The sequence below is a fragment of the Daldinia decipiens genome (assembly GCF_022478715.1).
Source record: "Daldinia decipiens strain CBS 113046 unplaced genomic scaffold F4813scaffold_10, whole genome shotgun sequence".
Classification (NCBI taxonomy): domain Eukaryota; kingdom Fungi; phylum Ascomycota; class Sordariomycetes; order Xylariales; family Hypoxylaceae; genus Daldinia; species Daldinia decipiens.
Window position 1 is genome coordinate 746,572 of NW_026054553.1, and position 26,659 is coordinate 773,230.

General features: G+C 47.8%; 10 protein-coding genes across 10 annotated transcripts; 5 read left to right on the forward strand and 5 right to left on the reverse strand.

The window, feature by feature from the left end:
• Positions 1-1,185: 1,185 nt before the first annotated feature.
• On the forward strand, positions 1,186-2,788 carry F4813DRAFT_28385 (uncharacterized protein). The gene is made up of 3 exons (XM_049240519.1): positions 1,186-1,199; positions 1,303-1,326; positions 1,393-2,788. Exon 3 carries the CDS (start codon positions 1,562-1,564, stop codon positions 2,465-2,467), a length of 906 nt encoding a protein of 301 aa, XP_049101280.1. The 5' UTR covers positions 1,186-1,199; positions 1,303-1,326; positions 1,393-1,561; the 3' UTR covers positions 2,468-2,788.
• A 710-nt stretch (positions 2,789-3,498) lies between these two features.
• F4813DRAFT_28426 (uncharacterized protein) lies at positions 3,499-4,691 on the forward strand. The gene is made up of 2 exons (XM_049240522.1): positions 3,499-4,301; positions 4,406-4,691. Exons 1-2 carry the CDS (start codon positions 3,680-3,682, stop codon positions 4,486-4,488), a joined length of 705 nt encoding a protein of 234 aa, XP_049101281.1. The 5' UTR covers positions 3,499-3,679; the 3' UTR covers positions 4,489-4,691.
• F4813DRAFT_28429 (uncharacterized protein) lies at positions 4,602-6,280 on the reverse strand. Its single transcript, XM_049240523.1, has one exon. It carries the CDS (start codon positions 6,035-6,037, stop codon positions 4,895-4,897), a length of 1,143 nt encoding a protein of 380 aa, XP_049101282.1. The 5' UTR covers positions 6,038-6,280; the 3' UTR covers positions 4,602-4,894.
• A 216-nt stretch (positions 6,281-6,496) lies between these two features.
• Positions 6,497-9,962, reverse strand: F4813DRAFT_354600 (glycoside hydrolase family 3 protein). Its single transcript, XM_049242773.1, has 10 exons — positions 9,927-9,962; positions 9,692-9,844; positions 9,563-9,628; positions 9,457-9,508; positions 9,121-9,404; positions 8,956-9,068; positions 8,754-8,893; positions 8,581-8,684; positions 8,405-8,526; positions 6,497-8,352 (listed from the first exon to the last, which is right to left on the reverse strand). The coding sequence occupies exons 2-10, from the start codon at positions 9,708-9,710 to the stop codon at positions 6,568-6,570; spliced, it is 2,685 nt and encodes an 894-aa protein (XP_049101283.1). The 5' UTR covers positions 9,711-9,844; positions 9,927-9,962; the 3' UTR covers positions 6,497-6,567.
• A 9-nt stretch (positions 9,963-9,971) lies between these two features.
• Positions 9,972-12,320, reverse strand: F4813DRAFT_28459 (sterol esterase). Its single transcript, XM_049240527.1, has 3 exons — positions 12,281-12,320; positions 10,051-12,189; positions 9,972-9,977 (listed from the first exon to the last, which is right to left on the reverse strand). The coding sequence occupies exon 2, from the start codon at positions 12,115-12,117 to the stop codon at positions 10,408-10,410; it is 1,710 nt and encodes a 569-aa protein (XP_049101284.1). The 5' UTR covers positions 12,118-12,189; positions 12,281-12,320; the 3' UTR covers positions 9,972-9,977; positions 10,051-10,407.
• Positions 12,321-13,705: 1,385 nt separating this feature from the next.
• On the reverse strand, positions 13,706-15,592 carry F4813DRAFT_28433 (uncharacterized protein). The gene is made up of 2 exons (XM_049240525.1): positions 14,727-15,592; positions 13,706-14,674 (listed from the first exon to the last, which is right to left on the reverse strand). Exons 1-2 carry the CDS (start codon positions 15,452-15,454, stop codon positions 13,972-13,974), a joined length of 1,431 nt encoding a protein of 476 aa, XP_049101285.1. The 5' UTR covers positions 15,455-15,592; the 3' UTR covers positions 13,706-13,971.
• A 685-nt stretch (positions 15,593-16,277) lies between these two features.
• F4813DRAFT_28711 (uncharacterized protein) lies at positions 16,278-18,162 on the forward strand. The gene is made up of 5 exons (XM_049240562.1): positions 16,278-16,323; positions 16,394-16,878; positions 16,948-17,295; positions 17,357-17,720; positions 17,773-18,162. The coding sequence occupies exons 2-5, from the start codon at positions 16,543-16,545 to the stop codon at positions 17,997-17,999; spliced, it is 1,275 nt and encodes a 424-aa protein (XP_049101286.1). The 5' UTR covers positions 16,278-16,323; positions 16,394-16,542; the 3' UTR covers positions 18,000-18,162.
• Positions 18,163-18,184: 22 nt separating this feature from the next.
• F4813DRAFT_28741 (uncharacterized protein) lies at positions 18,185-19,239 on the reverse strand. The gene is made up of 2 exons (XM_049240571.1): positions 18,821-19,239; positions 18,185-18,753 (listed from the first exon to the last, which is right to left on the reverse strand). Exons 1-2 carry the CDS (start codon positions 19,106-19,108, stop codon positions 18,325-18,327), a joined length of 717 nt encoding a protein of 238 aa, XP_049101287.1. The 5' UTR covers positions 19,109-19,239; the 3' UTR covers positions 18,185-18,324.
• Positions 19,240-19,403: 164 nt separating this feature from the next.
• On the forward strand, positions 19,404-21,947 carry F4813DRAFT_354618 (tubulin alpha-B chain). The gene is made up of 6 exons (XM_049242774.1): positions 19,404-19,757; positions 19,892-19,932; positions 20,051-20,077; positions 20,133-20,208; positions 20,267-20,797; positions 20,848-21,947. Exons 1-6 carry the CDS (start codon positions 19,733-19,735, stop codon positions 21,498-21,500), a joined length of 1,353 nt encoding a protein of 450 aa, XP_049101288.1. The 5' UTR covers positions 19,404-19,732; the 3' UTR covers positions 21,501-21,947.
• Positions 21,948-22,743: 796 nt separating this feature from the next.
• Positions 22,744-26,344, forward strand: F4813DRAFT_28909 (uncharacterized protein). The gene is made up of 4 exons (XM_049240597.1): positions 22,744-22,888; positions 23,020-23,171; positions 23,251-25,491; positions 25,549-26,344. The coding sequence occupies exons 1-4, from the start codon at positions 22,861-22,863 to the stop codon at positions 26,260-26,262; spliced, it is 3,135 nt and encodes a 1,044-aa protein (XP_049101289.1). The 5' UTR covers positions 22,744-22,860; the 3' UTR covers positions 26,263-26,344.
• Positions 26,345-26,659: the final 315 nt, after the last annotated feature.

Here is a 26,659-nt window from a genome sequence, read left to right on the forward strand (position 1 = left end):
GCTAGAGGATGCGGAGAGCCTTACGAGGCATATAGTAGTACGGACGTCGCGTAGTGTTACTCATAAAGGATTCTACTCACTCCACCGTGTGCTTTAGGTTCTTGGATAGGGTAGGAATTTACAAGCATAGGTGCCTCTTATACACAGTAGTCGGGCGTAGCAGTAGGCTTGGTTTCGCGTCACAAGACCGAGTAATCTGCCGCTTCTGATTTGTTACCATCAAGGCCAAGCTTAAGTAGTGGAGTTCCTAATTGCACGTAGTGTAAGTGACAGAACAATTCTGGAAGCGTTCCAAAACCCCTCTTAGGGCTGCATTAAGTATTACTTAGGTACATATATTATCACACATAGAGCCCGAGCTGAAGCTCAGCTCCGTGACACGCTCGGTTTCGGTTACTTGGCTATGACTGACTTTGACTGACTTATACATAGCTCCTCGGCTAAGCTTCACTCGTTTATTCTTACTAGACTATTTTCTCATTGTCCCAACTCTTTGACTAATAATTAGACTAATAATTATCTACGCAGTATCCGTTTAAGCATAGCCCTCTCTATCTTGTAAATCGGCAATTGTTCAACTTTAATCCTTCTCCCTTTCTTCGTTAATATGACACGGTTGCTAGGTACACAGTAATCTGTCCGCTACGGCGTATTCCGAACTCTGGTAATGAAACCCTGATTTCGAACCTTGCACGCGTTTGCATGCATTTGCATGGCATCTAGTCATGCAACCCAGTTGTTCTATCCATTAGGTGTTTCGATCACCCCAGAGTCCTACCGTCCCCCCGCACTTATACATATGTTGTGTTAGGTATCGAGAGATCGGGACTCATGCGTCCATCTGAAACCTCGTCGTCATCCAATGTTCGAAATCTCGATTCGCCAATTGGCAATTCATTCATTCGTTGCAATCGAATGCATAGAGACCTTCTTTACGTGACCAAAGTCCCGTATCATTATCTTCAGCGCTCCCAACGCCGCTAAGTGAGGCTTAGACCCCCCGTCTTACTTACTACGTATCCCCGTGAACGACGGATGCAAGGCTGATCTTGCATCTTAGTCCCAAATCTGGGTATTCGGTATTCACGGCTGACTGGTGCTGTCTTCTGACCCCGAATGATCCCGAACGTGAGCGGCAGACAACCGGCAGTCGCAGACTTGTCTTCCATCAAGGTTAGGCTCCTCATCTTTACTCAGGGGTATGATCAACTTCCGTGTCAACCCAAGCTGTGGATTATTTTGTCCCCGGACCGATGACGAGAATTAATGGTTAAGTCTAGATTGTAACTGACTATAATATAGTTCCTAACCCGTTTGAGTTCTTTGGTAAGCATCTACGCTTGGATAGTGACTCTGTTTGCTTAACGCTAACCCGTGCCCCTCTGCTAGAAGGATTGGCATAACTAGGTGGCAGGCACATTTAGGGTGGCTGTTTTCTCACTACTACCTACATAGTATTCAAGCAAGAACAGGCCAACCATTTTCCTGGTTCTAACTCTCCCTAAATAGCTACTAGCTTCATCCACTGTCCCGTCAAATCTTTGGACAGGTTGCAGCAAACATGGATAGCAAAGAACCTCTGGAGGCGCCTCCTCCTTATACCGCTGTTCCAACTAATTCTGGCCCCCTAGATGAGTTGCAGTTAAATTCCCTATCTTCTCATCTTCAACGTCATATTACGTCCCTTCCAGATCGCATCCGGGCAACGCAACAAGCGCGGAGAGTCGAACAGTCATTTAGTGATGCATCCCTGCTAGACCAAATTGTCCCCGTCCTCGAAGAGTTCCTGGTCGACTTAGAGGCTCGACATACTCCCATTCCGCTAGCGACCCTTACTTTAGTCCCGGGTGCCGCAGTTCCTAAGAATGCCATTCTTAGCGGGTTAGAAGACATGCAGCGACGCGGGGAGATTTGTCGCGTATCCAGAATTTCTATAGAAAGCCCTAGTAAGGACTCTAAGTCTGGCTCTGGTACGCTTAGTTCCCCGGAGATCAGCGAAAACCCGAGCTGGGCCTCTGGACAAGGATTTAGTGATTGGGGACGATTTGATGAGCCTAGTTCTTCGTTAGATGGTGCCGCCGAAAAGATTAAATCACTCTGGTGGCGTGATGAGGAGATGGCACGCCGCCTCGCCAATTACCTACAGCCTAAAAAAGAGAAAAATCCAGAAGTGAAGCTTAACTCGGTAGTTCAGACTGTGGTTGAGCAAAGGCTACCACCGAAGAAGGAGAAGAAAAGCTGGTTCTGGGGGAAACGCGCAAGTGAACAAAAGTCGCCAGAACCAACAGTACTAAACCCCTCACGAATTGATGCTGCGAAGGACGATATACAGGAAGAGCAAGAGAAACGGGAGGCTAGCATGACAGTTACAGCTCAGGAGATTACGTTCCGCCAGGAGAATGATCTCGGAATATGGGAGAGTGTCCGTGGATGGGGTATCGTCGTTGCAGTTAAGGTCAGAACTTGATAGCTCTACATTGATGTGCTAATTAATTGGTGTACAAAAAGACCACATTGGTGGAAATATATAGGTACCTACCTACCTATATGCAATTATTTTACACCCTCTACGACATGTTTGTAGCAAGCTATAGATGCGGTCATCTTAACCCGAGTTTCGGGGGGGGTTATAACATCTTCATTAGTGTATATTTCATATACATACCGATTGTATGCCTTCCAGTTGTTTCTACATTATTTTAGTAGTTAAGAAACTGGCCCGAGTAATGCCTAGTATCTAATATAGGTTATCAGAGACCTCCTACTAGGGGACAATATTACTAATAACATCTATACCTCGCCAGGACTAACTCTCAAACCGTATTTGAAGTATTGCTCAGACTTATTATCAGCTTCAGGGATGATGTTCATACCTCAACTCGGAGTTGGAACCATGTGGAATACCTAACATTAAAATATTAACGTCGTACATAGTATAGCCTTGTAGATCCAAGTATGATAGTACGTACTGAGAAGAAAACTTCAAGGGCAGTACTGATTGAATCATATCTCTAATCTAGGTACCTAGCATATGGGCTGTTACATATCCGCGGAAAATCCTGAACACTTTTAATAGATTAACTTGAAAAAGTGGTTCAAAATAATTAATTGTGACGATGAAATACGCGTCAGCTCATGACTAGGACTTGAGTGAAGCTTCGTTATTTGTACTACCCTTGAAGAGCATTACAACCATTGTGTTGCCGAGAACTACTGACTTTGAATCGATTCATTTATGACTTGTCCAGTACGAATTTCTGAAAGAGGCCGCTTATGACTGATGTTGGACATCAGACGAGTTTACCAACAAGGCTTCTCTATTCTTGGTTTAGATCTCAGCGTCTTAGCTGTCGAGGTAGTTAGGAGGAATTTGTCATCGTGCCTCAAAATGTGATATTGCACTCACAACAACTCACATCGCACGCAACATATGATCGAGACCTTACGCACCAAGGGCCATTATGACTCAAAATTAGCTTGAAGCTTTGGCTTGGAAGTGTGGATTTCGTCTATATAAACAGAAGGCTACCCTCCTCTTTTCGTTTTTCATCCAAAACTCTGTCTTCATCTACTAAACATCACCATACTACTTCCGACCTCAATATCAGACTTACCTATCTAGGTACACGACTGGACAACTAGACAACTGGTTACGGCAGTACACCGACGTGACAGCGCAATGTGTCCGTGCGGCGCCGCTTGTCGATGCAACCCTTGCCGTTGCGGCAATGGCCGTACCGCCCATGAGTCCACACACGATTCCGGACATGCAAGCGGCAGCGGTCGCTCCCGTAATGGCGGACATAAACATGGCCATGGGAAGTCTCACAGGCATGGGAGCTCTCATCACCATGGGCACTCGCATGGCCACGGATACTCGAACGACTACGAGCAATCGTATGATTTCGATGGCGGGGACACAACTTTCCGTGGTCAGGGCTACATCCTCGGACATGTGAACGATGGCCACCATACCGGACGTGACCTAGACCCCAGGAGGGCTCACCCAGTCATCTGGACCCCTATTCCTCAGTCTTATCTCGACTCCCAAGCCCAGTCCGGAACTCAGGCCCATTCCGGAACCCGAAACCCGATTCTCATCAACAACGATGACGACCGGGTAGGACAGATACCTGGTCATAATATAGGTCAATATCTGCTGGATCAGCTGGAGCTCTGGCAAAGATCGGCCTTGACTTCGGACAATGGGCTTCCGCAAACCCAGAATCATTATATCCTTCCCGACCCGCACATGCGCGAGTTATTCGGCGACGACTATACGGACAGAACGCCTGATGAGTGTACGTAACCCCCTACTGTCCCTCTAGAAACCATGGATCCCAATATATACCCCTAAGCAACTGAATTTCATACCCATAAGAGCGACTGCTAACTCCTGTTATAGACATGGTTTTATTGGAACAGTCCGTGAATAACTTTTTCCCGGACCCTCAAGCTCCCATCGGCGCCGACGGCCGTACCAACTAAATCCGCAACGACAGCATCCGTACATACCGTATGGCAGTAAAAAAGGCCGAAGATTGACTACCAATGACCTTTAAAGATACTGGAAATGACGGGGTTAACTTCGTTTATGGACACCATTAGTCGAATTGATGATACCCAGGGAGGATTCTTGACGGTTTGTTATAGTTACCTAACTACCTACCTAGGTAGGGATTTAACCTAGTGAAGTTTGGATTAGGATGTAGCCAGGTATTATTGATTTATATAGCGACTAAACACCCAAAAAAAAATATTATCATTATTCACCAAATAGAAAAGCAGCAATGTAAAAAGGCTGATTCGATAATAACAATCTACTGTCCGTAGTTGCTATCCATTAGAGAATGATTATGATCAGCCGCTTCATAAACAACCATGCCCCAAAGAACTATTCGGGAGACTGGCCCTCGACCCACCACTGCCTCAGCCCCTCGACATCGCACCAGTCGAACTGCGCCGGATTCTCATACCACCAGCTATGTCCGGCCACCGGGCGGTCGCTAGCATACTTTTTGAGGCTTCCACCGTCAAAACGATGGTTCTTGACACCGAGAAGTAATACGACGCTTCCAACTGCCGGTAAGAACTGTTCCGGATCTAGAAATACCGTCAAGAGCACGTGCTTATCGGTAGAGGGGTCGGCAAGCCTGGCTTGTCGCTGGCTATACGGTGGTAGGCCGGAAGGTTCAAGACCTGAGATTGCCGAAACTACTGCTAGCACATTGACACTCCAATTTTGTTTGTATGGTAAGTTAGGGATTTTGCGTAGCTCGGTGAGTTTCAGGGGTTTCCCGGGGTTGTTGCTCGACCATGGAAGATGGTTTGTGTCCTTAGATTTTGCTGCGATATCAAGCCTGTTCTGGGTCGCCTTCGACACAGCATTTGGCATGACCTCGAAATCGTCATCCGCATCAGCTAATTCTTTCAGATGACCAACACCACTGTCGAAAGACTGCGTAGTACTGTTGCCTGGAACCGGTTTGGTCGTGATAGAAGTCTGAGCGTTATTTTCAGCTCGATCTTGTGGGACTTCAGCGTCTGCTTGGGCACTTTCGACGGGCGTGGTATCGACAAGTGCGTTATTCCATCCGACGAGCGCAAGATCCTCGACAACCAGATAGACCATCCCATTTCCTGCACCATGATCATCGAGCTCTTTTTCCTTTCCTTTGGTGGTTGGCGAGCCCTCATCAGTCCCATCAGGGAGGTTCCTGCGTTCGATTCGGAATTGTTCCAGCTTAACGTAGGACCCAAAGGAGACTTCCCCCTCGTCTACGTATCTATGCATCTCGGCCGATAACAGGGCCTGGATACACAGCTCCCCATCTCCGAGTAATAGACGTACGGCACGCCATCTCTTAGATCTAGACGTATGGATGGAATCGACGCCCTCAACCAGAAATACTGAGCCTGGAATGCAATATCCGGTACGCACAATGTCGGCGATAAGAGGTATAGGTTCGAAAGGCTCTGGCGCGATACATGTTATATCGGACGCATCATGCGACTGGCGGGGCGAGGAGGCGGACATGAATCTCGAGTTGGTTCAGTCATGATTTGTTAAGTTTCCCGCGGGACGCGCGAGAATATGTAACAGCCGGGTTAATTAGAAATTAATTAGAATAATTTAATTTAATTAGAATCTGAATCAGCTCAAAGAAAGTTAAAGTTGTTTTGTTAGGTCCCGTAGTCCGTAGTGACGTTCCACATGAGTGGGGCAAGGGAGAGTTTGTCCTTCCTTTTCGAGGAAACCATGTTTAATGCAATATCAAGCACATTTAGAGCAGTTATGAACATAGTGTACCTATACTATCTACTGTTTAGCAGTAGGACCCTCCTTCTACGGAGCTGCCGAGACTGCTCCGGACAGTGTCCCCGAACAATGCCGGCTCGCATGCCACGACATTCACAACCACGGAGAGGCTACATTAATCCCATGCTCTATATATAAATGGTAAAAGATCAAATATTCGATATTTGATATTCGATATTCGAGTAATGTATATGATATTTACTCGAGGAATTTAACTAAAGCAGCAAGTCTAAAATCCCCCGTCTTAATTATATACAATTTAAAGTGATATTCTGAGCCGTGTCCGCATCGCCGCCGTGATTTAAGAGCGCAAAAGTGTACGGCCCTTTCTCCAGTTCCCACTCATTTCTCCTATTTAGGATGGTAAGGTACCTATCAACATCCAACTGCAGCGAAATCGTAGCTTCGTCGCCAGCCGGTATGTCAATACGCTGGAAGGCGACAAGTTGCCTTACCGGCTGAGTGATAGATGAGACGCGACTAAGCACGTATACCTGCGCAACATAGCTCCCAGCTACGGTGCCGCTGTTCTTAACAAAACCCGAGAACGTAATTATATCCCCAGCCTTGAAGCCTGTCGCACCCGTACCATTTATTGAGGCTCCAAACTTGGACACTGAAAATGTCGTGTATGATAGTCCGTACCCAAACCAATATGCCGGAGATGATTCGGCATCCAAATAATTCTTTAAGTGGGCAGTTGGCTTGTAGTTGTAATATACGGGGATCTGACCAACGTGCTTCGGCACGGTTATTGGCATCCGGCCGCCGGGGTTGACAGTGCCGAATAACACGTCCGCGATGGCTTGGCCACCAGATTGGCCAGGAAAAAAAGTATTTAACACTGCAGCGCTCTGATTATAATAGTCGATTGCGAAGGGCCGGCCACCCTGAAGGACAAGCACGACGGGCTTTCCCAACTTGTAGATCTCTTTAGCCAATAAGTCTTGGCTTGGGGCAAGGCCAAGCGTGCCTCTATCTCCGCCTTCTCCGTCGCTATTCCAAGCAGCGCCGACTGCTAGGACCACGACGTCTGAGGAACTTGCTAACTGGACTGCCTGGTCGATGGCATCGCCGTTCCGGCTGACGAGGTTCCAAAAAAGGATGAGTTGCGAATTGATAGAATTCACGTTCTCTACTTTCTTATATAGATTGAATGCCTGATATTCGATGCGAATGTGATAAGCCTCCCCCTTTTTGAAAGTGAACGGCGCAGATCCTTTAGGAGGTAACGTGGCATTAGTTGTAATATAATCGTATTCCATGATATTGCCCATAATATTGCCGGAATCAAGTAGCCCATCAACTCCGCTTGATGTGATCAAATTCCCGTCTATAAAGAGCTTAACAGTCGTGTTGGGGCCAACTGCCGCTCCAATCCAACCATCAACATCTGTATCAACCGGGGATTGTAGCTCGCCTTCCCAGATGGCACTGAAATTATTAGATGTCAGACCATCTGGGGGATAAAGCCCCCAATCTAGCGCTGGCAACTCTATTCGATGCGCGGCCGGTTGAGTAAAGTTAGTATCAGCGAAGTAAGTTGCTGAAAGACCGCCTATGGTGCCGTTCGACGATAAAAGATAGGATGGGATCACATATTGTGCGTTATATTCCCAGGTATTCGTCCCCCAGCTGGTAACTAGTTCAAACTCGTTGTTGCTTGCATAACCTAGGATTCCTTGTCGAATTGTCCGCGCTGCTTCTGCGGGATACTGGCCCCATTGGCCAGAATAATCGCCATAGTTAAACACGTCAGTGAAAGGGCCGATAAGAGCGATCTTAGAGATATTCTGAGCGTTGGGTCTTAATGGTAGCGTCGAGTTCTTGTTCTCAAGGAGGACAATGCTCCTTTGAGCAGCTTCGCGTGTTAGGTCGCGATGGGTCTCGACAGTTTGTAGGGGATCTATCTTGGTATCGATGAAGGGGTTGTCAAATAAACCCAAATCCCACTTGATACCTAGTATCCTACGTACATGAGATTGTACGGTTGCTAATTCCACGGTGCCATTTTTAACTAGGTCTATTGTCGTCTAAGTCTGTGTTAGTATTGTTGGTGTTATTAGGTCCGAAGGGGGGCTTCACATTAAGATAGACTTCTAAAGGGAAGTCATAAAATTGAACCATCCCTCCAGCATTAAACCATTGCTGTATCGCATCTGCAGGAGAATCTGCCACTCGATGTACTGTTTGGAGCTCAACCATACCTGTTATATGTTTAGCATAACGCATATCAAGGCTTTCTTGGCATGTATTAATACCGGTATCATCAGCAATGATAAATCCATCGAACCCCCAGTCGTCAAGCGCTTGGTATAACATAGGATGCACATGAGCCGGTATATCATCAAGTTCGTTATATGCCCTGTAGCATGTTTAACGCACGCTACATAGGTACCTACCTACATAGGTAGTTAGGTCATAGTCAACTTACATCATGACTCCTCTCGCTCCACCAAGCTGGATCACAGCTTTGAATGGCATGAGAAGATCCTGCATGACTTGCCGATTTCCATGGCCCATGAAAGGGGCAGTGTTGTGCCCGGACTGCGGAGCCCCGTGGGCGGCGAAATGCTACCAGGTGAAATAAGTTATTAACACTGCTTATAGGATAGGATGGTATTTCATATACATACCTTCACCACTGGCACCACGGCATCCGGCTCAGACCAAGAACCATTTTTAGATAACCCGCGTGAAAAGGCGACCCCCATATGCGATGTCAGCACCTTATCTTCACCCCAAGCCTCTGCATACTATCAGTACAGAAGCGGGCCTCTCACAACACAGAGAAGCCGTACCTTGCATACGTCCCCATCGCGGATCCTGGCCGATATCTAGAACGGGGGATAAGCAAGCATGAATCCCTATCGACCTAGCTTCGGTTCCAATCGCTCGACCGACCCGATATGCAAGGTCAGCATCGAAACTAGCCGACAAGCCCAAGCTTTGAGGGAAAATGGATTGTTTAAAAGACCCAACACCATGAAGACATTCTCCCAAGTGTATGAACGGGACCTTCAGTCGTGATTTCTGCAGATTCAACTCCTGGACGGCGTTGTAATGAGAAGTGTTGAGCGGGTACCTATGCAACGGTAAACTAGGAACCTCTTTCCACGAAAAACTCCGGGACTTACCAATCATGCATCACACCTATTGGCGAGTCCGGACTGAAGCGCATCGTGTAGTCTAGTCTTCATGGTAGCGTAGGAATACTCGAGAGTAGCTTGCGAGTGCACCTACCATAAAGCTCATTTTTCGACTCGACCCCTACGATATCGCCTCCGAACATAAGATGTAATTGTAAGACTTGAATACTTGTCAGTTAGTTTAAATATAGGGGGGGATCTTTCAGCTTCTAGATAAACTAACCGAGGTCCTCGATCGTCATGCTTGAAATCAAGCCGTCTACATCAGACTCTTTATCTAGAGAGATTGCACGGCTGTCGCTTCTCCCCGGTGACTCTTCTTTCTCTGCGAATCTAACAGCTTGCGCATTGAACTGCGCGAAGACATCTAAAAAGACTAACAGAAATAAAGATAACATGGCTAAAGTTAACCCTTAGGTACACGACACCGTGATTTGAGGACTAAGATATGAACATACCTAAGGTATAGATATTCAATGTGAGGAGTCTTAATACGAATGGTATATCCACTAGCAATGTTACATTATCCTATTCTCGGGTTATATTGATCAGAGTACATGGAATTATTCCAGGAAACCTTACCGATACCGAGCTCGTAACCCCGCGCCATCGTAATACTATTAATCTAGATCTACCATGCACTCGCAGCTCCATGAACGTCTAAGAAACGTTACAGTAGCCAAGCATGAGTCGGATTATCTACAGTATCTGGTATTGTATGCCTCGCTTAGTTACTTTTCGTCCCCTCTCTCCTCTCAACTAAGATTGGTGACATGACGTTTAGTGCAACCGTGACATTATGCCAACGTTTGCTTGGGCAACCCAAAACCAACTTCCTCGTTTAACCTCCAGAGTTCAAGCGCCAGGTACCTCCCTACCTATGCACACCCTTATCCAAATTCCAAACGCCCATATGCTAACCCAGCTCTAAATGCAAGGCTAGATTAATAAGATACCGGCACGAGATGATATATACTCCTCGCTTGTGCTTCTGAAATTATCCGCTAGTAAGTTGCTCTTATTATTCCAAAATTGCATGAGTTCCCTCTTCTCTTTCCATTGAGGCCACTTCGCGATGCTAGAACTCGTGCCCTCGTTAGGATCCATCGTGTACAGGAAGGAGATGTAGTAGCTTTGAATAGCCTTGCTAGCGTAATTAGGCAGGACGCCGTAAAAGACCTGCAGTATATCCGAGGCGTGGAATGTACCCAATATCGGGGTGCCATAGTCGTAAGACGCTAGGTATGACCATGAAGGCACATCGGGATTTGCGGCAAGAGCTGACTGCAGGAAGATTCTCCGCGTGAGAGTGAACACCATGTCACCCATGATTGCCGCAAGGCGTTTGAACTGTGGATACGCGCTATTCAAAATACCAGTGTTGAAAGGGCTTCCGGCGGTGATTGATGGATCGTATGTGTTGACGAGGCCTACGATCTCATTTCTCGCGACTTCGGGGAAAAACACCTTCCAGATATAGTCGACGAGCTTGTCGGTAGTGGTGATGTTGGGTTGAAACAAGCTGAAAAGTGTTCCCTCATCTTCTTGGTCTCCAATAATCATAGGTACAGCTGCATATTTGCCACTGAGCGCAAGGGCGTCGGGACTCTCGGTCAAAACGACGCCGTCCGGTCGTGGGAGGTATGATAAAGAGATAGAAGTGTAACTTAGGATACCCGGGACGCTATTAGCAGCGTTGAGGAAGGTATTGTAGTCCGCATCGCGAAGACACTCAAGCGTATCAGCAGACCCGGCGCAACCCGCCGCTTTTACCACCGTATCATATATACCCTGGCAGCGGGCACAGTCTACTGGCTGAGCTGGAACTATACTCCCGCTATTCATAATAGCTGCGCGGAAAAGCTTCTTCCCATTGTAGGTGTTGTTGCCATTGTAAAGAGCCATCTGATCAAACACGGAGATAGCTCCGGCCGATTCTCCCCAGATGGTCACCTTTTCGGGGTCTCCACCGAACAATGCTATGTTGTCTTGAACCCATTCTAGACCCATACGTTGATCTAGAAGTCCTAGATTCGACGCCCCGTCGGCAAGGATCTCCTTTCCTGCTAAAAACCCGAACCCTCCAACTCGGTAGTTCACGGATACAAATATGAACGGTTTTCCTTGATCAATACCGTTAGAGACCAGCAATGAGGCATCGTACATCTGCGGGCTGCCAAGTTCGAATCCGCCGCCAAATATCCAGAAGAGAACAGGAAGTTTGGCACCTGCGGCAGTACCCTTGGGCCGTTGAACCCTCATGGTCAAGCAGTCCTCAGTCTGCCCTGTGACAGTCTGGAAAAGCGGTGTGTTGATCAAGTTTCCTAGCACAGATGTGAGGAGATCTCCTTTCGTGGAAAAGTACATCTGCGGGCAAGCAGGACCAGCCCCAGTGGCATCGAAAGTACCGAGAGAAGAGGTGAGTCTCTGCGGTGGCTTTAGGCGCAACTTTCCCACTGGAGCTTGGGCAAAGGGTATGCCTCCAAAGTTCTCAACTCTGCTAGAGACGGAGCCCACGATAGTCCCTTGCGGTATGACTACCGAGGTCTTGACAACTCGCTCTTCTAGGGTTGGGCTTGGTGCCGGGAGAGCGGCGGCCAAGCTGGCGAGCACAGCGGCTGATAACAGATGAGTGAGTACCCTATACATGGTGTCTAAGTCGCAGCACGCCAAACTGGAGGAGGAGAGAAGATAGGGAGGAATCCGAGGGATAATTATCTCCTTCGTTAATTAGTACTAAGAACTGGGAAGATAATTTTTTTGGGAAGAATCTCATCGCGACTCTTGGAATGCATATCAATTTTATACTGACTCGCGTAGTGTGCAGGTTTGGCTTTTAAATCGGAGCTATCGTAATTTCAGGCCTTTTTTTTCTTTTTACCGTCCCTGACTCATGTGACCTTCGCAGACAAAGAGATTTTGATGTGCATCGGACAAAGTGACTGACTTGCATTTGCGAAATGCTTACCCAATTCCGCGGGTGCTCCAGGGTATTCTCTCGAAAACCCAGCTTCTGGAAAGGAAATCTAGACAAGAATCTCTTAGCTCGTCCTTTCCCCACGGGGTAAGAACACCGCCTTGGGTCCTCGTCCGTTGGTAAAATCTTGGCCCTGCATAGCTCAGAACTGGAATGCTATGTCCAGATACTATTTGGGTGAGCATCCCCGATGCCATGTGAAATCCACACGATATTTTTTGTTCCTGCTGCTGAAATAACCGAGGTCTAGCTTGTATGCAAGATATCGGCGCGATTCCTTCTAGATCGAAGCGTGTGATTAGTTGTGAAAGGGTTGGTAAGGGATGGGCAGTGCCAAAGGAACCAATAATAGCTTGTCCTGCTGACAGTGTTATTGCACACGAGTAGTCTATAAGACCGGGGTACGTATGCTATAGCTGGTTAGATTCTTCAGCGGTTCGAACTGGTAGGTAGACACCTTACTTGTACTGCCCGTAGCGCTTGAGATATTTATGTGGTTGGACTGTTAGGGTAAATAAAGAGTAGATCAAACGGCCACGAACCGAAGCTGACCCAATGACGACATCACATTACCCCAGAGTAACCCCACCAAAGGAGTTGTGGGGGTGGGACTAGACGATGCCCGAAGTCAGTTCCAGCAAAGCGTTGGAGTTGGATTGGATTTGCGGGGTAACAAGGGAGAGAGACGTTGACGATAACTGTCTTACTCCCACGTTGTTCCTGCAACCTATTGCATTGCAGGCTCGTCCCTATTCGAAATAAGGGGTCTGGTATTGGCAGGTCTTCAAATGAACCTGCTCTACCACAATATTGATTTAGTGGTTATAATCGTTCCTAGCCCCGGTTCGTTCGGCATCGATCTTAAACAGGCGGCGATTTACGACTTTCCTAAATTACATGTTAGCCTCCCTGTGTCTACGTTGATCTACGTGTCCGTCTCTATATCATCAGCAAGACTACTATGCATTTCCTTGCATATAAGAAAAGGGGCCTAGCTATCCACCCAACTATTAGCTTAGCTAGGTACCTAGGGAGTATTTATTGGGTGAGTGAGAGGAACCTGATGGATGGGTTTGCAAGGATATCAACCGTCACTTACATACTATCTTTTCTAAAACACTCCTCCCAGGGTAAACCCTAAACGATGCATCTTATAATATCCCCGTTAGGCCGAAGCCTTGCCTAATTTTATGTAGGTGTCCGACTTGCTGTACACCTTCCACGGGGAGCGAAGTGTTCATGCTGTACCTAATAGGAATAGTATTGGCCGTCCCATATTGCTAACCAGGGCCCAGGTAACGACCCATAGAGATACGATGACACCAAATATTCGTATACCGCCAAACCCATACCAGTAACCAGAGTTTTTACTCAAATAAGTTTCGTCTTATTACGCTTGGTCAACCAGCTTGCCTCAGAGATGAGTTGCTTGCTTAGGCAAATACCTAAAGCGTCTCGTGGCATGGGAAATAGGCAAGACGGATGTTTTCATAGCTGTCGTGCTTCGCATATTCCCTGTCCAAGAATCATGGGCCATTTTCAAACTTGAACCCCGGTTGATGGCTAATAGCTGTAAACCCGTTGCTATAGAACTTGATTTCAAAGTCTAAGTCAGCATCTTCCAGAGGAGCGCGCCAGCCGAATTCTTCGAGATCAAACGTCTCCTTGGCTCTTGCTGTAAACTGTCGCTCGTAGATGTCGAATTCAATAAACGTTTCATACTGGTAGGGCACTAGAAAACTCGATAGAGGGCGGTAGTGCCGCTCACAGAACCCGATGATATCGCGGCGGTAAGGTAAGACCTTTTGTATGTCGACTTTAGGATCAATAGGATTTGTGTGATCGTGATTTTTGGTGGGGAGTTCAAACTCAAAAGTTTCTGTGTGATTTATATCCTTAAATTCGTAGACTACTCGCCTAAGAATTGCTTCAGAGTGTTTAGACCCAGTGTGGGTGTAGCCCGAAGCTAGGAAAAGCGTTCTGCTACACGTAGGGTGGAAAAAAACACGAAGGTTCGACACCCATGATCTCAATGGCTGTCCATGGAGTCCTTGATGTTGTTTCAGAGGAGCTGTTGCAATCGTCGACACCTTACCGCCGAATTCCCATAAGAAGGCATCCCCATTGAAGAGGACCACGGCGACCCTTGGTCCTTCTGTTGCAGCATATTTGATGGGGCCAGGTAGTCTCTTTTCCAGAAACTCGTTCGTTGTGTGGTCCCAAGCGACTCTATTCGATTAAGTTAGACAAAGGAAGGATAGCTATATCTATATATTCTTACAAAATACGATTCATAGTGCCAACCACGAGTCTATTCCCAAGGGCCAGAATCTGGAGTGTTAAGCCAACGAGAGCACCTGTTGGCATAGCAAAAATCTTTCGCGTCCGTACCCATAAGTTGTCGACTACCACGATGCGGGGTTTAGCAAGCCATGCTATTTTGCCATGAGAATATAGAGCACTCGAGTACGCCTGGTCACCTGGCTCGGGGTCATTGCTATAGTGACCAAATTGCGCATAGACGGTGGACGTGTTATCGTGATCGCCGTGATACACAGGGTCCAGCTTAAAATATGATTCATGTTCCCAAGAAAATTCCTTCGTCAGACGGGCCTGCCAAGACTTCCAGCGCAATCGTCCTATTTTGTGAAGGGTGTTGAGACAATTATCTAGATTCACTGGATTACCGGAGTGTGTCAATGAAGGACAATATTTGTTTGTAATAGCGCCTATTGTAGACGGAGATAAAAACTTGTCACGCCATCGTCTGGATATGGCAAGGCAGCAAATAAACTCATGGAGGTCTAGTAGCTGTGCAATTTGGCTTACTATTTCCACTGGAAGCTCGCCAATAAGATCTACGTTGACCTTAGAAAGAAGAATTTTTATATAGCGGTACTCTTGGTTACTGAGTGAGCCGCTAGAGAATAACAGACGTAGCTTCGTAAGACGTTCCAGGAGATCAACATCCCCCCCGGCAGTACTGAATGATAAGTTTCTGGGATCCATCGATAACGAATTCTAGTTGAATGAAGTTCGCATTAAGGATAGAAATATATAGGGAACTAAGGTTGTCTTGTCCTAATTTTTTTTTGCTCTCGTTCACCATTTCGCAGTTTATTGTTATGATATATGGTGGTCTTGATTTTTATGAGCCTTGATGCCTTCTAAATAACGAAAAAAGTACATGAAATTATGGAAGTCTGTCGTCGTTGCTTCATTAGTTCGAGAGGCAGTTTAAGCCCATCCATTGCATTCATTCTAGCTTCTATGTATTCCGTTAGCACTATACATGAAATATGTACTTAAGAAGGTATGACTCCGCTATGGATGGTCCGATTACATATGTATATGTCAGGAGGGAACCAACAAGGGGAGGACGTTTCGTTGTGGCTAAGGCGGTTTTGGCTGACGACGGGACTATTCCTTTATTTGAGGTAGCCACTTGCGGTAGCTGTGGCTGAATGGCATTATGGCGTAAGCGTCATTCCACCAGATCTCATGTTCAGACGCTAGGGTGGAAGGCATACCTAAAGGTTAGGAGGTTAGGTAGGTAGGTACCTACCTACATGAATCGCTCGCCCCTCTAAAATGCACCATAGCTTATGGGTACATTCCTCACTTCGGGCGCACATAGATAGGGTACCCAAAAACAGGAAGTAGAAACCTGCAACGGGCCACGGCATTCTTCACACTAATTTCGAGCTGACTGTCGACTACGTATATGCGTATTAGGGTGCATGTGGGCTTTGCAGGGTCCTAATTACATATGTAGCGGTTTATTAGTCCCCTTTTTATTCATTCGTTCATTCATTCATCTTCGACCTTCGATAGTAGCCCTCTCTTTCACATTTTCCAATAAATTCCATTACGACAAGGCAAGTCATACCACCATCTGTTGAATGATAATTCTTTTTAATTGTCGACTAACCCTCTCTCTTTCATTAGGCATATCTCGGTTGTTTAAGCTCACTTCTCTACCGTTCACCTGTCCCTTCGTAATCGAAGTCGGTTGTTTTTCCCATCTTGTCTACCTACGTAACTCATAGGTAGCCATAGAAAGGGACAAACATAAGACCCCTCCTTCCTCAGTCGCTATGGCTGGCCCCGCCTCTCCCAACGAAGGCCCTACGTTCGAACCACCACAGCTTCCACCTGGATGGATAGCACAGTGGGATGGTGCAAGCAAAAAATATTACTACGTTCAACTCTCGACCGGTGTCTCTCAATGGGAGACTCCAACACAAGCCGCGCCGGGAAACACGCCCGCTCAAGTCAACGAGCACCCGTACGGGATACCTGGCCGACAAGAAGTCATCACGCACCCGGACGGTACACAAACTGTCAAACATCCAGACGGCCGGATGGAACCCGTATTGGCGCCTGATGGTAGTCGAGGACTCGGTGGACCATCTGGAGAAAGAGGATTCGGTGTAAGTGGACAAGTCCTGGCAGATTTTGCATTCCAGCATGAAAATCGCTAACGCGGCTTCTAATCGCAGAGTTTTGCTGCCAACACGTTGCTGAGTCAGTTCTCTGGAGGCCACGGAAAGCCACAGAGTGGCGGCAGTCATGGTTCGAGCGGCATTGGAGGTATTGCTGGCCAATTAATTGGTGGTCTCGGTGGAAGCCATGGTAGTAGCCACGGAGGTTCGTCTGGTGGACATGGCGGAGGAGGTCCTAGTCAACTTGTTGGCCAACTTGCCTCGAATTTATTTTCCTCTGGCAGCAAGCCTCAGCAATCACAGAATTACCATGCAGGGCAGCCCCACCAACCACAACACTCATCAGGTCTCGCTGGCTCTGTGATGGGAGGCGTCGCAAGCATGTTTGGAGGAACGCATCAACCAGTATGTCGCGTTCTACCTACGACATTTAGATGACCCTAGACCTAACTAACGCGTTACATAGGGTCAGAGCTATGGCTATTCGAACTCGGGCCATGCGGGCGGATACAGTGGTCAAGCTCCTCCGTCATCTTATCAGTCACCGAGTGCATCAACGCCATCATATAGTGCCCCGCCTCATCAACAGAGCTCTCCCTCCTACAACCCTCCTTCTGGTCAACATGGAACGCCGCAATATCCACCTCCACCCGGCCAGCATGTTGCAACATCATATCCTCCGCCTCCTGGCCAGACAGGAGGACACCAAAATCCCTCTTATCATAGCCCCCCGCCCGGTTCACAGCATCAAAACCCGCCTTATGGTGGTGCCCCATCATCGGGTCACTCTAGTTATGGGCATAGTCCAACTCCCCAAGCAAATGCTTATTGTGAGTAACCCTTTTCATGATGATTTGCCGGCTTATTTAACGTAATGACTAGCACAACAACCGCAATACACGTCACCACCACCGAACCAACCCCAATATAATGGCCACCAACAGTACCCTCCGCCTCCGTCTACGTACGGTAACCGACCGTACAATGTGTCACCTCCATCGTCAGGTACTCACGGGTACCCGGGACAACCCCCGTACGCGAACGCCGGGCCACCAGTTCCTTCGGCGACGCACCCCCATGCCCAGTCTGGGTATCCCGGTAATTGGTAATAGGAAAGTTCCAAGCTGTTATTTGTATTGGCAAAGTTTCAGGCATATGATAGACCGCAGAGTTTATTTTAACTGTTCTTGGAGCATTTCCACCATCTTCATTATGCTAAGAGCAATTCCGCTTTGGCATTGATCCGCGGTGATTTATAGCATAAATTAAGTTATGGACAAGATGAAGATGTTGTGATCATATGCTCGTTTGGGGCTATATTGGACTGCGTTCGCGAACGCGTATTACGAGTTATGATGATTAGGACTAGGTGATGCTCTCGTTTGGATCTAGAAGGCAAATATAAGAGGCCGTGGCTGAAGTCTTTTTACCACGTCACTGAATTTTCTTCTCGGGAGTTGTTTCTGCTGCTAGGTTGCGAATGCGTACTGAGATATATCGTGCGATAAACCACGATGCGATGGCTACCACGACAATATAGCCCACAGTTGGTAGTAGTGAACGAGGAAGTAAGCCGAAGATAAAGGGATCGAGAATGATATCCACATGAACAGGTGGAACATCCCTCATTAGCGTCTTGTTCATTGTGTAGTAATCTGCCGCTGCTAGAATTTGGAGGAAAAGGACTGATGTCTTTCTCTCTGATCTTAACGCTTGGGCGCCTCCGGTGGACCTAGATTGAGATCTAGAATCATCATGTAGAGACCGACGGAACTGTGAGTATTCTGAGAGCCCAGATAACAGTTCTGGGGTCTCGAGGAGGGTTTGTAGCTCATAGGTGGCGATTCTAAACTCAGTGGGTTGCTAGGAACTAGTGAGCTTCATCTAGCCCAAGTATATTAAATGATAATATTGTAGCATGTCTACTCACGGTTGCAGCCCAGCATACTCTTACTTCGTAACGCTGACCCTCAGTCAGCTCATCTAGAACGAGCCAAGTAGCTTTGCCATGCGGCAACGAGATATTGGGAAATTGGGCCTCGACATGGGTCCGTATCGCCCCATTAGTAGGTGTGAGGGTATCGACGTGTAAGTCGCCCAGGGTCGGATGGGAAAAGGGGATACTAGTTGTAGGTGGTCCTAAGAAGATTGCCTTTTCGGTATTGGCACATACAGCTGCAATCAGCGAATATACGAAAGCAAGGTGAATTATTAACATTATGGCCAACTATTATTATAAGTAGTATTATTATGAGGTATGCATGTGTGAACTCGGCGGGCAGCAGTTTGTAAGTCGATTTTAGTTGTATTCCCTATGAAATTTAATTATTAATGAAGATCAGATTTCGGATGGATTGTATTGGGCAATTGCCAGCTGCGTTACTACCGCTAAGCTTAATTTGTCAAGTTTGTCATCTGCGAACCGGTCTGTGGGACTGGTGTAATAGGTGTAATAGCCGACCCCCCCTGACTCCTCTTGGGCAACGACGTGGTCTGTGTGCCTTCCCGAACCCCCCGAGTCCAATCCGGTCAATCTAGGCAACCTCATAAACAAGCTAGACCGTGGCTGGCCACTGGACATGTCAACATTGGAACATTGGAACACTAATTGCTCCAACCAGGGGTGAATTTTTAATCCGCCCCCCACTTGAACTTTTAGTTAACTTAGGTAAAAAACGACCCGTCCAAAGCATCAACAGAACTCCTTTTGACTCGATCTCAACTCCTACATTTCATCCACTCACATATCCTGCAAAGGGGCTATTTTTTCAACCTGCCCACTCCCGATTCCTGCTCTCTCGTTTCCCTTTAGTACAGATTTTCCATTGTATCTGCCTTCAAGATGCGTGAGATCATTAGCATCAACGGTATGTTTTTCTTATTTTCCCCTCGATAGCACGCGTTTTCCTTCACCGCATAATCTATGTCTCCCTATCGCCAGCACATTTTGACCTTCAAACCATGGAAACGCGGTTGTACTGACTACTTGTTTTGTATACAGTCGGCCAGGCAGGTTGCCAAATCGCCAACGCTTGCTGGGAGGTAAGTCTATTTCTCTGCGCGGGATCTCGATGTCGCATATATACTACGCAACTCGGACATCGACAGCGCCTTGCGCGAAATCGACTCGAGATGGAGACGAAAACTGACCTACTTTTAGCTTTACTGCCTCGAGCACGGTATTCAGGTATGTTGATTTGAAATCTAATAGACCAAGGTCCTGACTGACGCTTATCGTGTAGCCTGATGGATACCTGACCGAAGAGCGCAAGAAGGCGGACCCCGACCAGGGATTCAGCACTTTCTTCTCTGAAACTGGTATGCTTTATATGCTTTGTATATAATAAAAAGTATTCTAACTTATTGATTCCTTTAGGTCAGGGCAAATATGTTCCTCGCACCATTTACTGCGATCTCGAGCCCAACGTCGTCGATGAGGTTCGAACTGGTACCTACCGCAGCCTTTTTCACCCCGAGCAGATGATCACAGGCAAGGAGGATGCGTCCAACAACTACGCTCGTGGTCACTACACTGTGGGCAAGGAGCTCATCGACCAGGTTTTGGACAGAGTGAGACGTGTTGCCGATAGCTGCGCTGGTCTCCAAGGTTTCTTGGTCTTCCACTCCTTTGGCGGTGGTACTGGCTCTGGTTTCGGCGCCTTGTTGATGGAGCGTCTATCGGTCGACTATGGTAAGAAGAGCAAGCTGGAGTTCTGCATCTACCCTGCTCCTCAAACCGCTACTTCTGTCGTCGAGCCATACAACTCTATCCTTACTACGCACACCACCCTCGAGCACTCCGACTGCTCCTTCATGGTCGATAACGAAGCTATCTACGATATCTGCCGCCGAAATCTTGGCTTGGAACGTCCTAACTTCGAGAACCTGAACCGCTTAATCGCCCAAGGTAGGAGATTATCTAATAGTGTTGTATTGTTAGTAGCTAACGTTGTCTAGTTGTGTCTTCTATCACGGCCTCTCTTCGATTCGATGGCTCTCTCAACGTCGATCTTAACGAGTTCCAGACTAATCTGGTGCCGTACCCTCGTATTCACTTCCCTCTGGTTGCTTACGCTCCAGTCATTTCGGCTGCCAAGGCCGCCCACGAGGCCAACTCTGTTCAAGAGATGACCATGTCATGCTTTGAGCCGTACAACCAGATGGTGAAGTGTGATCCCCGCAATGGAAAATATATGGCTACCTGTCTGCTGTACCGAGGAGATGTCGTTCCTAAGGACGCTCACGCAGCTGTGGCTACGCTCAAGACCAAGCGCACTATTCAATTCGTCGACTGGTGCCCAACCGGATTCAAGCTTGGTATCTGCTTCCAGCCTCCCCAGTTCGTTCCCGACGGTGACTTGGCCAAGGTCAACCGTGCTGTCTGCATGCTTTCCAATACGACGGCTATTGCTGAGGCTTGGTCAGCTCTGTCTACCAAGTTCGACCTCATGTATTCCAAGCGCGCTTTCGTCCACTGGTATGTTGGTGAGGGTATGGAAGAAGGAGAATTTTCCGAGGCGCGTGAGGATTTGGCAGCGCTAGAGCGCGACTACGAGGAAGTTGCCACCGATTCCGTAGACGCCGAGGGAGATGCTGAGGCTGAGTACTAAATTTGAGGTTGCTCATGCTACGTGTCACGACTAAAGGGCATCTAATATTCTACTCCCTCCGTTGTGTCTGACCGAGGCCTGCCGCAATAGTACCCTATTATACTGAAAGCCTATAAAGTGCCGGTTTTGTGTGGCGGAGAAACGTGGTCCTGTCCGTAGGAATAGTAGTGGAGAGACAGCAGGGAGGCTTTTAATTCGATTGTGAGCCTGGTAGCAAGATTAGTATACACTTTGTACATCCGTCCTACAACTTTTAATAGCAAAAAGTTCACTCGGGCATCCCCCCCCAAGTGCCTTCGATACCAAAATGAGAAAAATACGTGATTAATTTTCATCATTTCTGCAGCTCCGTTTTCGTGTCGCTTGGTATACTCTATGCAGTGTGACAGACTCCAGACCAATAAGTTGAAAGATGGACTACTGACAATGCCACTCTACTCGTTGGTGACCTTTCACGCTATCCGCGGTTGAACCACCTGTTGACCAATTATGGCTTCTTTCGATTGCAGCTCGCAGCAGCATGCATGTCTAACTGTCCCCTAAAACGACAGGATCCATATTTGGATGTTGCAGCGCTCGTGACAGGAAGAAAATGTATTAAGCTGGCAGGCTGGACTGACTCATTACAAAACGTTCGCTTGTACGTCTTCAAGTCTGGTTACAGAACGAATGGCTACCTCATTTGAATGTACCGGCAGTTGAGATGAGGAGGAAACTAGAAAAGGGGAAAGCCCTTAATTTTCCCCCCCTTTATTTCTTTTAGCATATAAGATTGATATATATTCTCATCCTTGCTTTTGGAATATCGATGCATCTAGAAATATTATCTAATTAGCGTTGAGCCGTAGAAAATATTGGCCTAATGCTCTGCAATGTAATGCGAGAGATATACATATGTACATGTATTATGTATGGAGATACAGTATATGTACCCGGGACCCCGGAGCTTTGAGGAGCTAAGCTAAAAGTGGCCCCGCATACGTAGTCCTGAACCTGAAGTAGGGGAGGTTAGGTAGGGGCAGTAGGGGCAGTCAGTCAAGGTTACCCTGTACAGAAAAGTAGACTCCAGACGCCAGCCTCCTACGAAAAAGCGTAGGTTAGTTGGAGACAGAAACCTCAAAAACATTTCCCACTCACCACTTACCTTACCCTTCCTTTCGCCAAACACGGCCAAGTCTCCGACCACTTTTTGCCGCAGAAGCTGTACATTACATGCTTCTCTTGTTATTACATAGCAATTCTATGCTAACCTTAACACATCGTTAATTGACTTTTCGTGTGCGCCCGAAACGTTGTTCGATATCCTCAAACGCCGAGCTCTGTCTTAAATCGAAGCCTGGGTGAGCTCGGCTGCGCAATAATGTCCGCCGAATCTAGCGTTGATGCCGGTAAGCTACGGGAATTCCCATCTATATGCCATAAAGCATTCATCTATCATCAAGATCTATCATCGAGATCCTTCTTTCCGTGTATATGTATTATAACCAATAGTGTTGACTAACGCACATCGTCCTAACAGCCGCGCCGGCGCTTAACCTCACTCCCGAAGAGAAGCGAGTATATGGTCAACTCTTCAAACTAGCAGACACCGAGAGTGTCGGCGTTGTGACGGGCGAAGTAGCCGTGAAATTCTTCGAGAAAACAAGGCTAGACTCGCGCGTTCTCGGCGAGGTAAGTTTCGTTACACTTCTAAATATCGGATGAATACACTTGATATAAGAATATGCTAATTTGTTATCAACGCCGGTAGATCTGGCAAATAGCAGACAAAGAGAATCGCGGCTTTTTAACGCCTGCCGGCTTCGGGATCGTCTTGCGACTTATCGGCCATGCTCAAGCTGCACGCGAACCAACCCCTGAACTGGCTCTTCAGCAAGGCCCCTTACCGCGGTTCGACGGGATTACCATCAGTGCCCACGTCCCCCCTGTTCCACCACCTATACAAGCCCAGGGGAGTGGCAGCGGCCCTATACGGATACCACCTCTGGTACCCGAGAAGGTCGCCCAGTATGCTATATTATTTGAAAGGCAGAATTTGCAGAATGGAGGCATACTACCAGGTGATCAGGCGAAGAGCATCTTTGAGAAGTCCGGCCTACCCAACGAAGTCTTAGGACGCATCTGGCAGCTTGCCGATACAGAGCAAAGGGGAGCACTTGTAATGACGGAATTTGTAATTGCAATGCACCTTCTCACTTCTATGAAGTCTGGTACTTTGAGAGGCCTCCCCAATATTCTACCTGCCGCGCTCTACGAAGCTGCTACAAGGCGCGGTTCGGTGTCGGGACGGAGCCCTACGACTATAGTCCCGCCCGTACCCGCTATACCACGACAACTGAGCGGACAGGCGCAACTACGAACGACGAGTCCGCTGGGAAGACCACCGTTTAGTCCTCAGCCTACCGGTGTAGCAGGTGTAGCCCCTCAAACGACTGGAAGTGACTGGATAATCACGCCTGCAGACAAGGCAAGATTCGATCAATTTTACGCCGACTTAGATAAGACGAACAAGGGATTTATCACTGGAGAGGAAGCCGTTCCGTTCCTAAGTCAATCTAGCTTGCCTGAGGATGCGTTAGCCCAGATTTGGGATCTTGCAGACATCAATTCAGAAGGCCGACTGACGAGAGATACGTTTGCGGTTGCCATGCACCTTATTCGCCAACAGCGCAGCAGGCGAGATATGCCACTGCCTACGACCCTTCCTCCAAACCTCATCCCTCCGTCTCTACGAACTCAGCAGCCTCGTCCCCCGGTCGGTCCATCTCCGTTCGATGTCCCAGCTTCCCCGACGCAGCTACCACCTCAACCCCAGCCGATACCTCAACCGATACCTCAGCCGAAATCCGCCATTGAAGATCTATTTGGTCTTGACGCTTCCCCTAGCCCTGCTCCTCCCCAAATTCCAGTATCAACGGGAGGTTCAGCAGCCAGAGATCCATTCGCCAGTGGACCGCCAGCCTCCCCGCTTCGGGCTTCCCCTACCGCTAATACATTCAAGCCCTTCGTTCCCTCTTCTTCCTTTGGTAGAACTTTGACATCTCATGATACCGGGGGATCGAGCGGTTCCGCTCAGCTTCCAAGGGGACCTGTTCCTCCTGTTATCGCTACGGATGATCTTCTTGGTGACAATGATCCTGAAATTAGCAAAAAGCTCACAAATGAGACAACTGAGCTAGCGAACCTATCTAACCAGATTGGTTCGTTGTCGAAGCAGATGCAACAGGTTCAAGGACAACGTGGCTCAACACAGAATGAGATTAACCAGGCGAGCGAGCAGAAGAAGAACTTTGAACAGCGCCTATCTCAACTTCGCGCATTGTACGAGAAGGAAGCGCAAGATGTCCGGGCTCTAGAAGAACAACTTAGAAACGTGCGCGAAGAGACCAAAAAACTTACCAACGAGTTGATCATAATCGATGGCACCTATAAGGACTTACAGAACCAGCATCAGCAAATCGCTCAGGCTCTCCAGGCCGATCAACAAGAAAGCGCAGCTCTCAAGCAACGGATCAGCTCTGTTAATACTGAGATTGCGCAGTTGAAACCGCAGGTGGAAAAATTAAGGTCGGAAGCTCGGCAGCAAAAAGGAATGGTTGCCATTGGCAAGAAGCAGCTTTCTACGGTTGAGGGTGATCGAGACAAGCTAAAGAGCGAAGTAGAGGATCTTACAAAGAGTAACGAGGAGCTTTCCCGTCAGATTAATAGCAACTCCCCAGTAGCAACCTCTGCTCAGCTAGCCAGTCCAGCACCGTCAACTGCCAGCGCAAATAATCCGTTCTTCAGGCGGACCGGAAGTACAGACATAATGGGCGCATTCCCATCGCCTCCCGTTAAGCCGTATGGCGAAAAGTCTTTCAACGATATCTTTGGTGACTTCGGGGCCGAGAGTACTTCAACTCCTCCGGTAACTTCATTTAAACACCAAGACACTGGTGGCTCAACAGCTAGCATTGGATCTTTTGCTACACCGACAAGTTCTACGCCTACTGTGAGTCTCCATTCCACTCCTGCACCCGAGCCCCCCGTCTCAACTGAGTTATAGCAGCCTAACCCGAGTTTCGCACCCTTTGGTGAGGCGTCCGAGACCCTATCGCCTTCACGTCAAGTTTCTCCCCCCGTTAGTAGGTCTGGTGAAAGCGCCGCAACTCCCTCTGCTTCAATTTCCACTCCTGCCCCGTTGGAGTCCGCATCTACTGGTCAAAGTTTGCACTCGGCGTCGGATACCAACCAAAGATGGTCTCCTACTCAAAGCGAAGAGAAATCAAAGGCCCCTGGTGATGGATCTATCCCTGGCGCATTCCCTGATGAGACCCCCACGGCCCCTGCTCCTACCACACCTTACGCTAGCAAAAGGGACAGCGACCTATTTGCGAGCATGAGAGATTCTGGCAATGCGAAGGTAGATTTTGATTCTGCCTTTGCAAGCATGGACAGTACTTCGGGTAAGCCTCAGGAGAAGTCGACTCAGGACAACTCCAAGGTATTCTCAACCTTCAACTCAGAGTTTCCTCCTATTTCCGAGCTTGAGAGAGATGATGAGTCGGACTCCGCCAGCGAGGGAAATCGGTTTGACGATGATTTCGCACCCGCATCCCCCGCCGACAAAAAGACCGAGGCCAAGGAGCTTCAAGCTCCGGCTTCTCCGGCAGCCTCAAAGTCTAGCGCTGCCGTAACTGATGGCCAAGCCGCAGAGAGTGTAGCTTCTGCGTCTCATACTTCCCACGTGTCCAAGTATGACTTTCAATTTCCAATGCATTGACCATTAAAAGCTCATAATGACGCTAATATCGGATCAAGTGACTTACCAAATTTCCCTGAACCGCCGAGAGCCTCTTCATCTTTCTCCTCTCCATCGGGAACTGGGGAATCATTTACCCCTACTCCAACTACAGTAACAAATACAACCACTACTGCACATAAGAATGCATTCGACGACCCCGACGACGATTTCGCCGACCTCGAAGATGCTAAAGAGGGTTCAGCAGACGATGAGTTTGCTAACCTATCTAGATCAAATCTTGATGATTTCAACCCTGTGTTTGATAGCAGCCCGCCTCCGAGTCAGCCCAAGAGCGAATCGACTAATGCTTCAAATGCATTCGGTATTGACAGCAGCTATGATTTCGGCACAGTCTCATCTGCATCGGGTACTACTG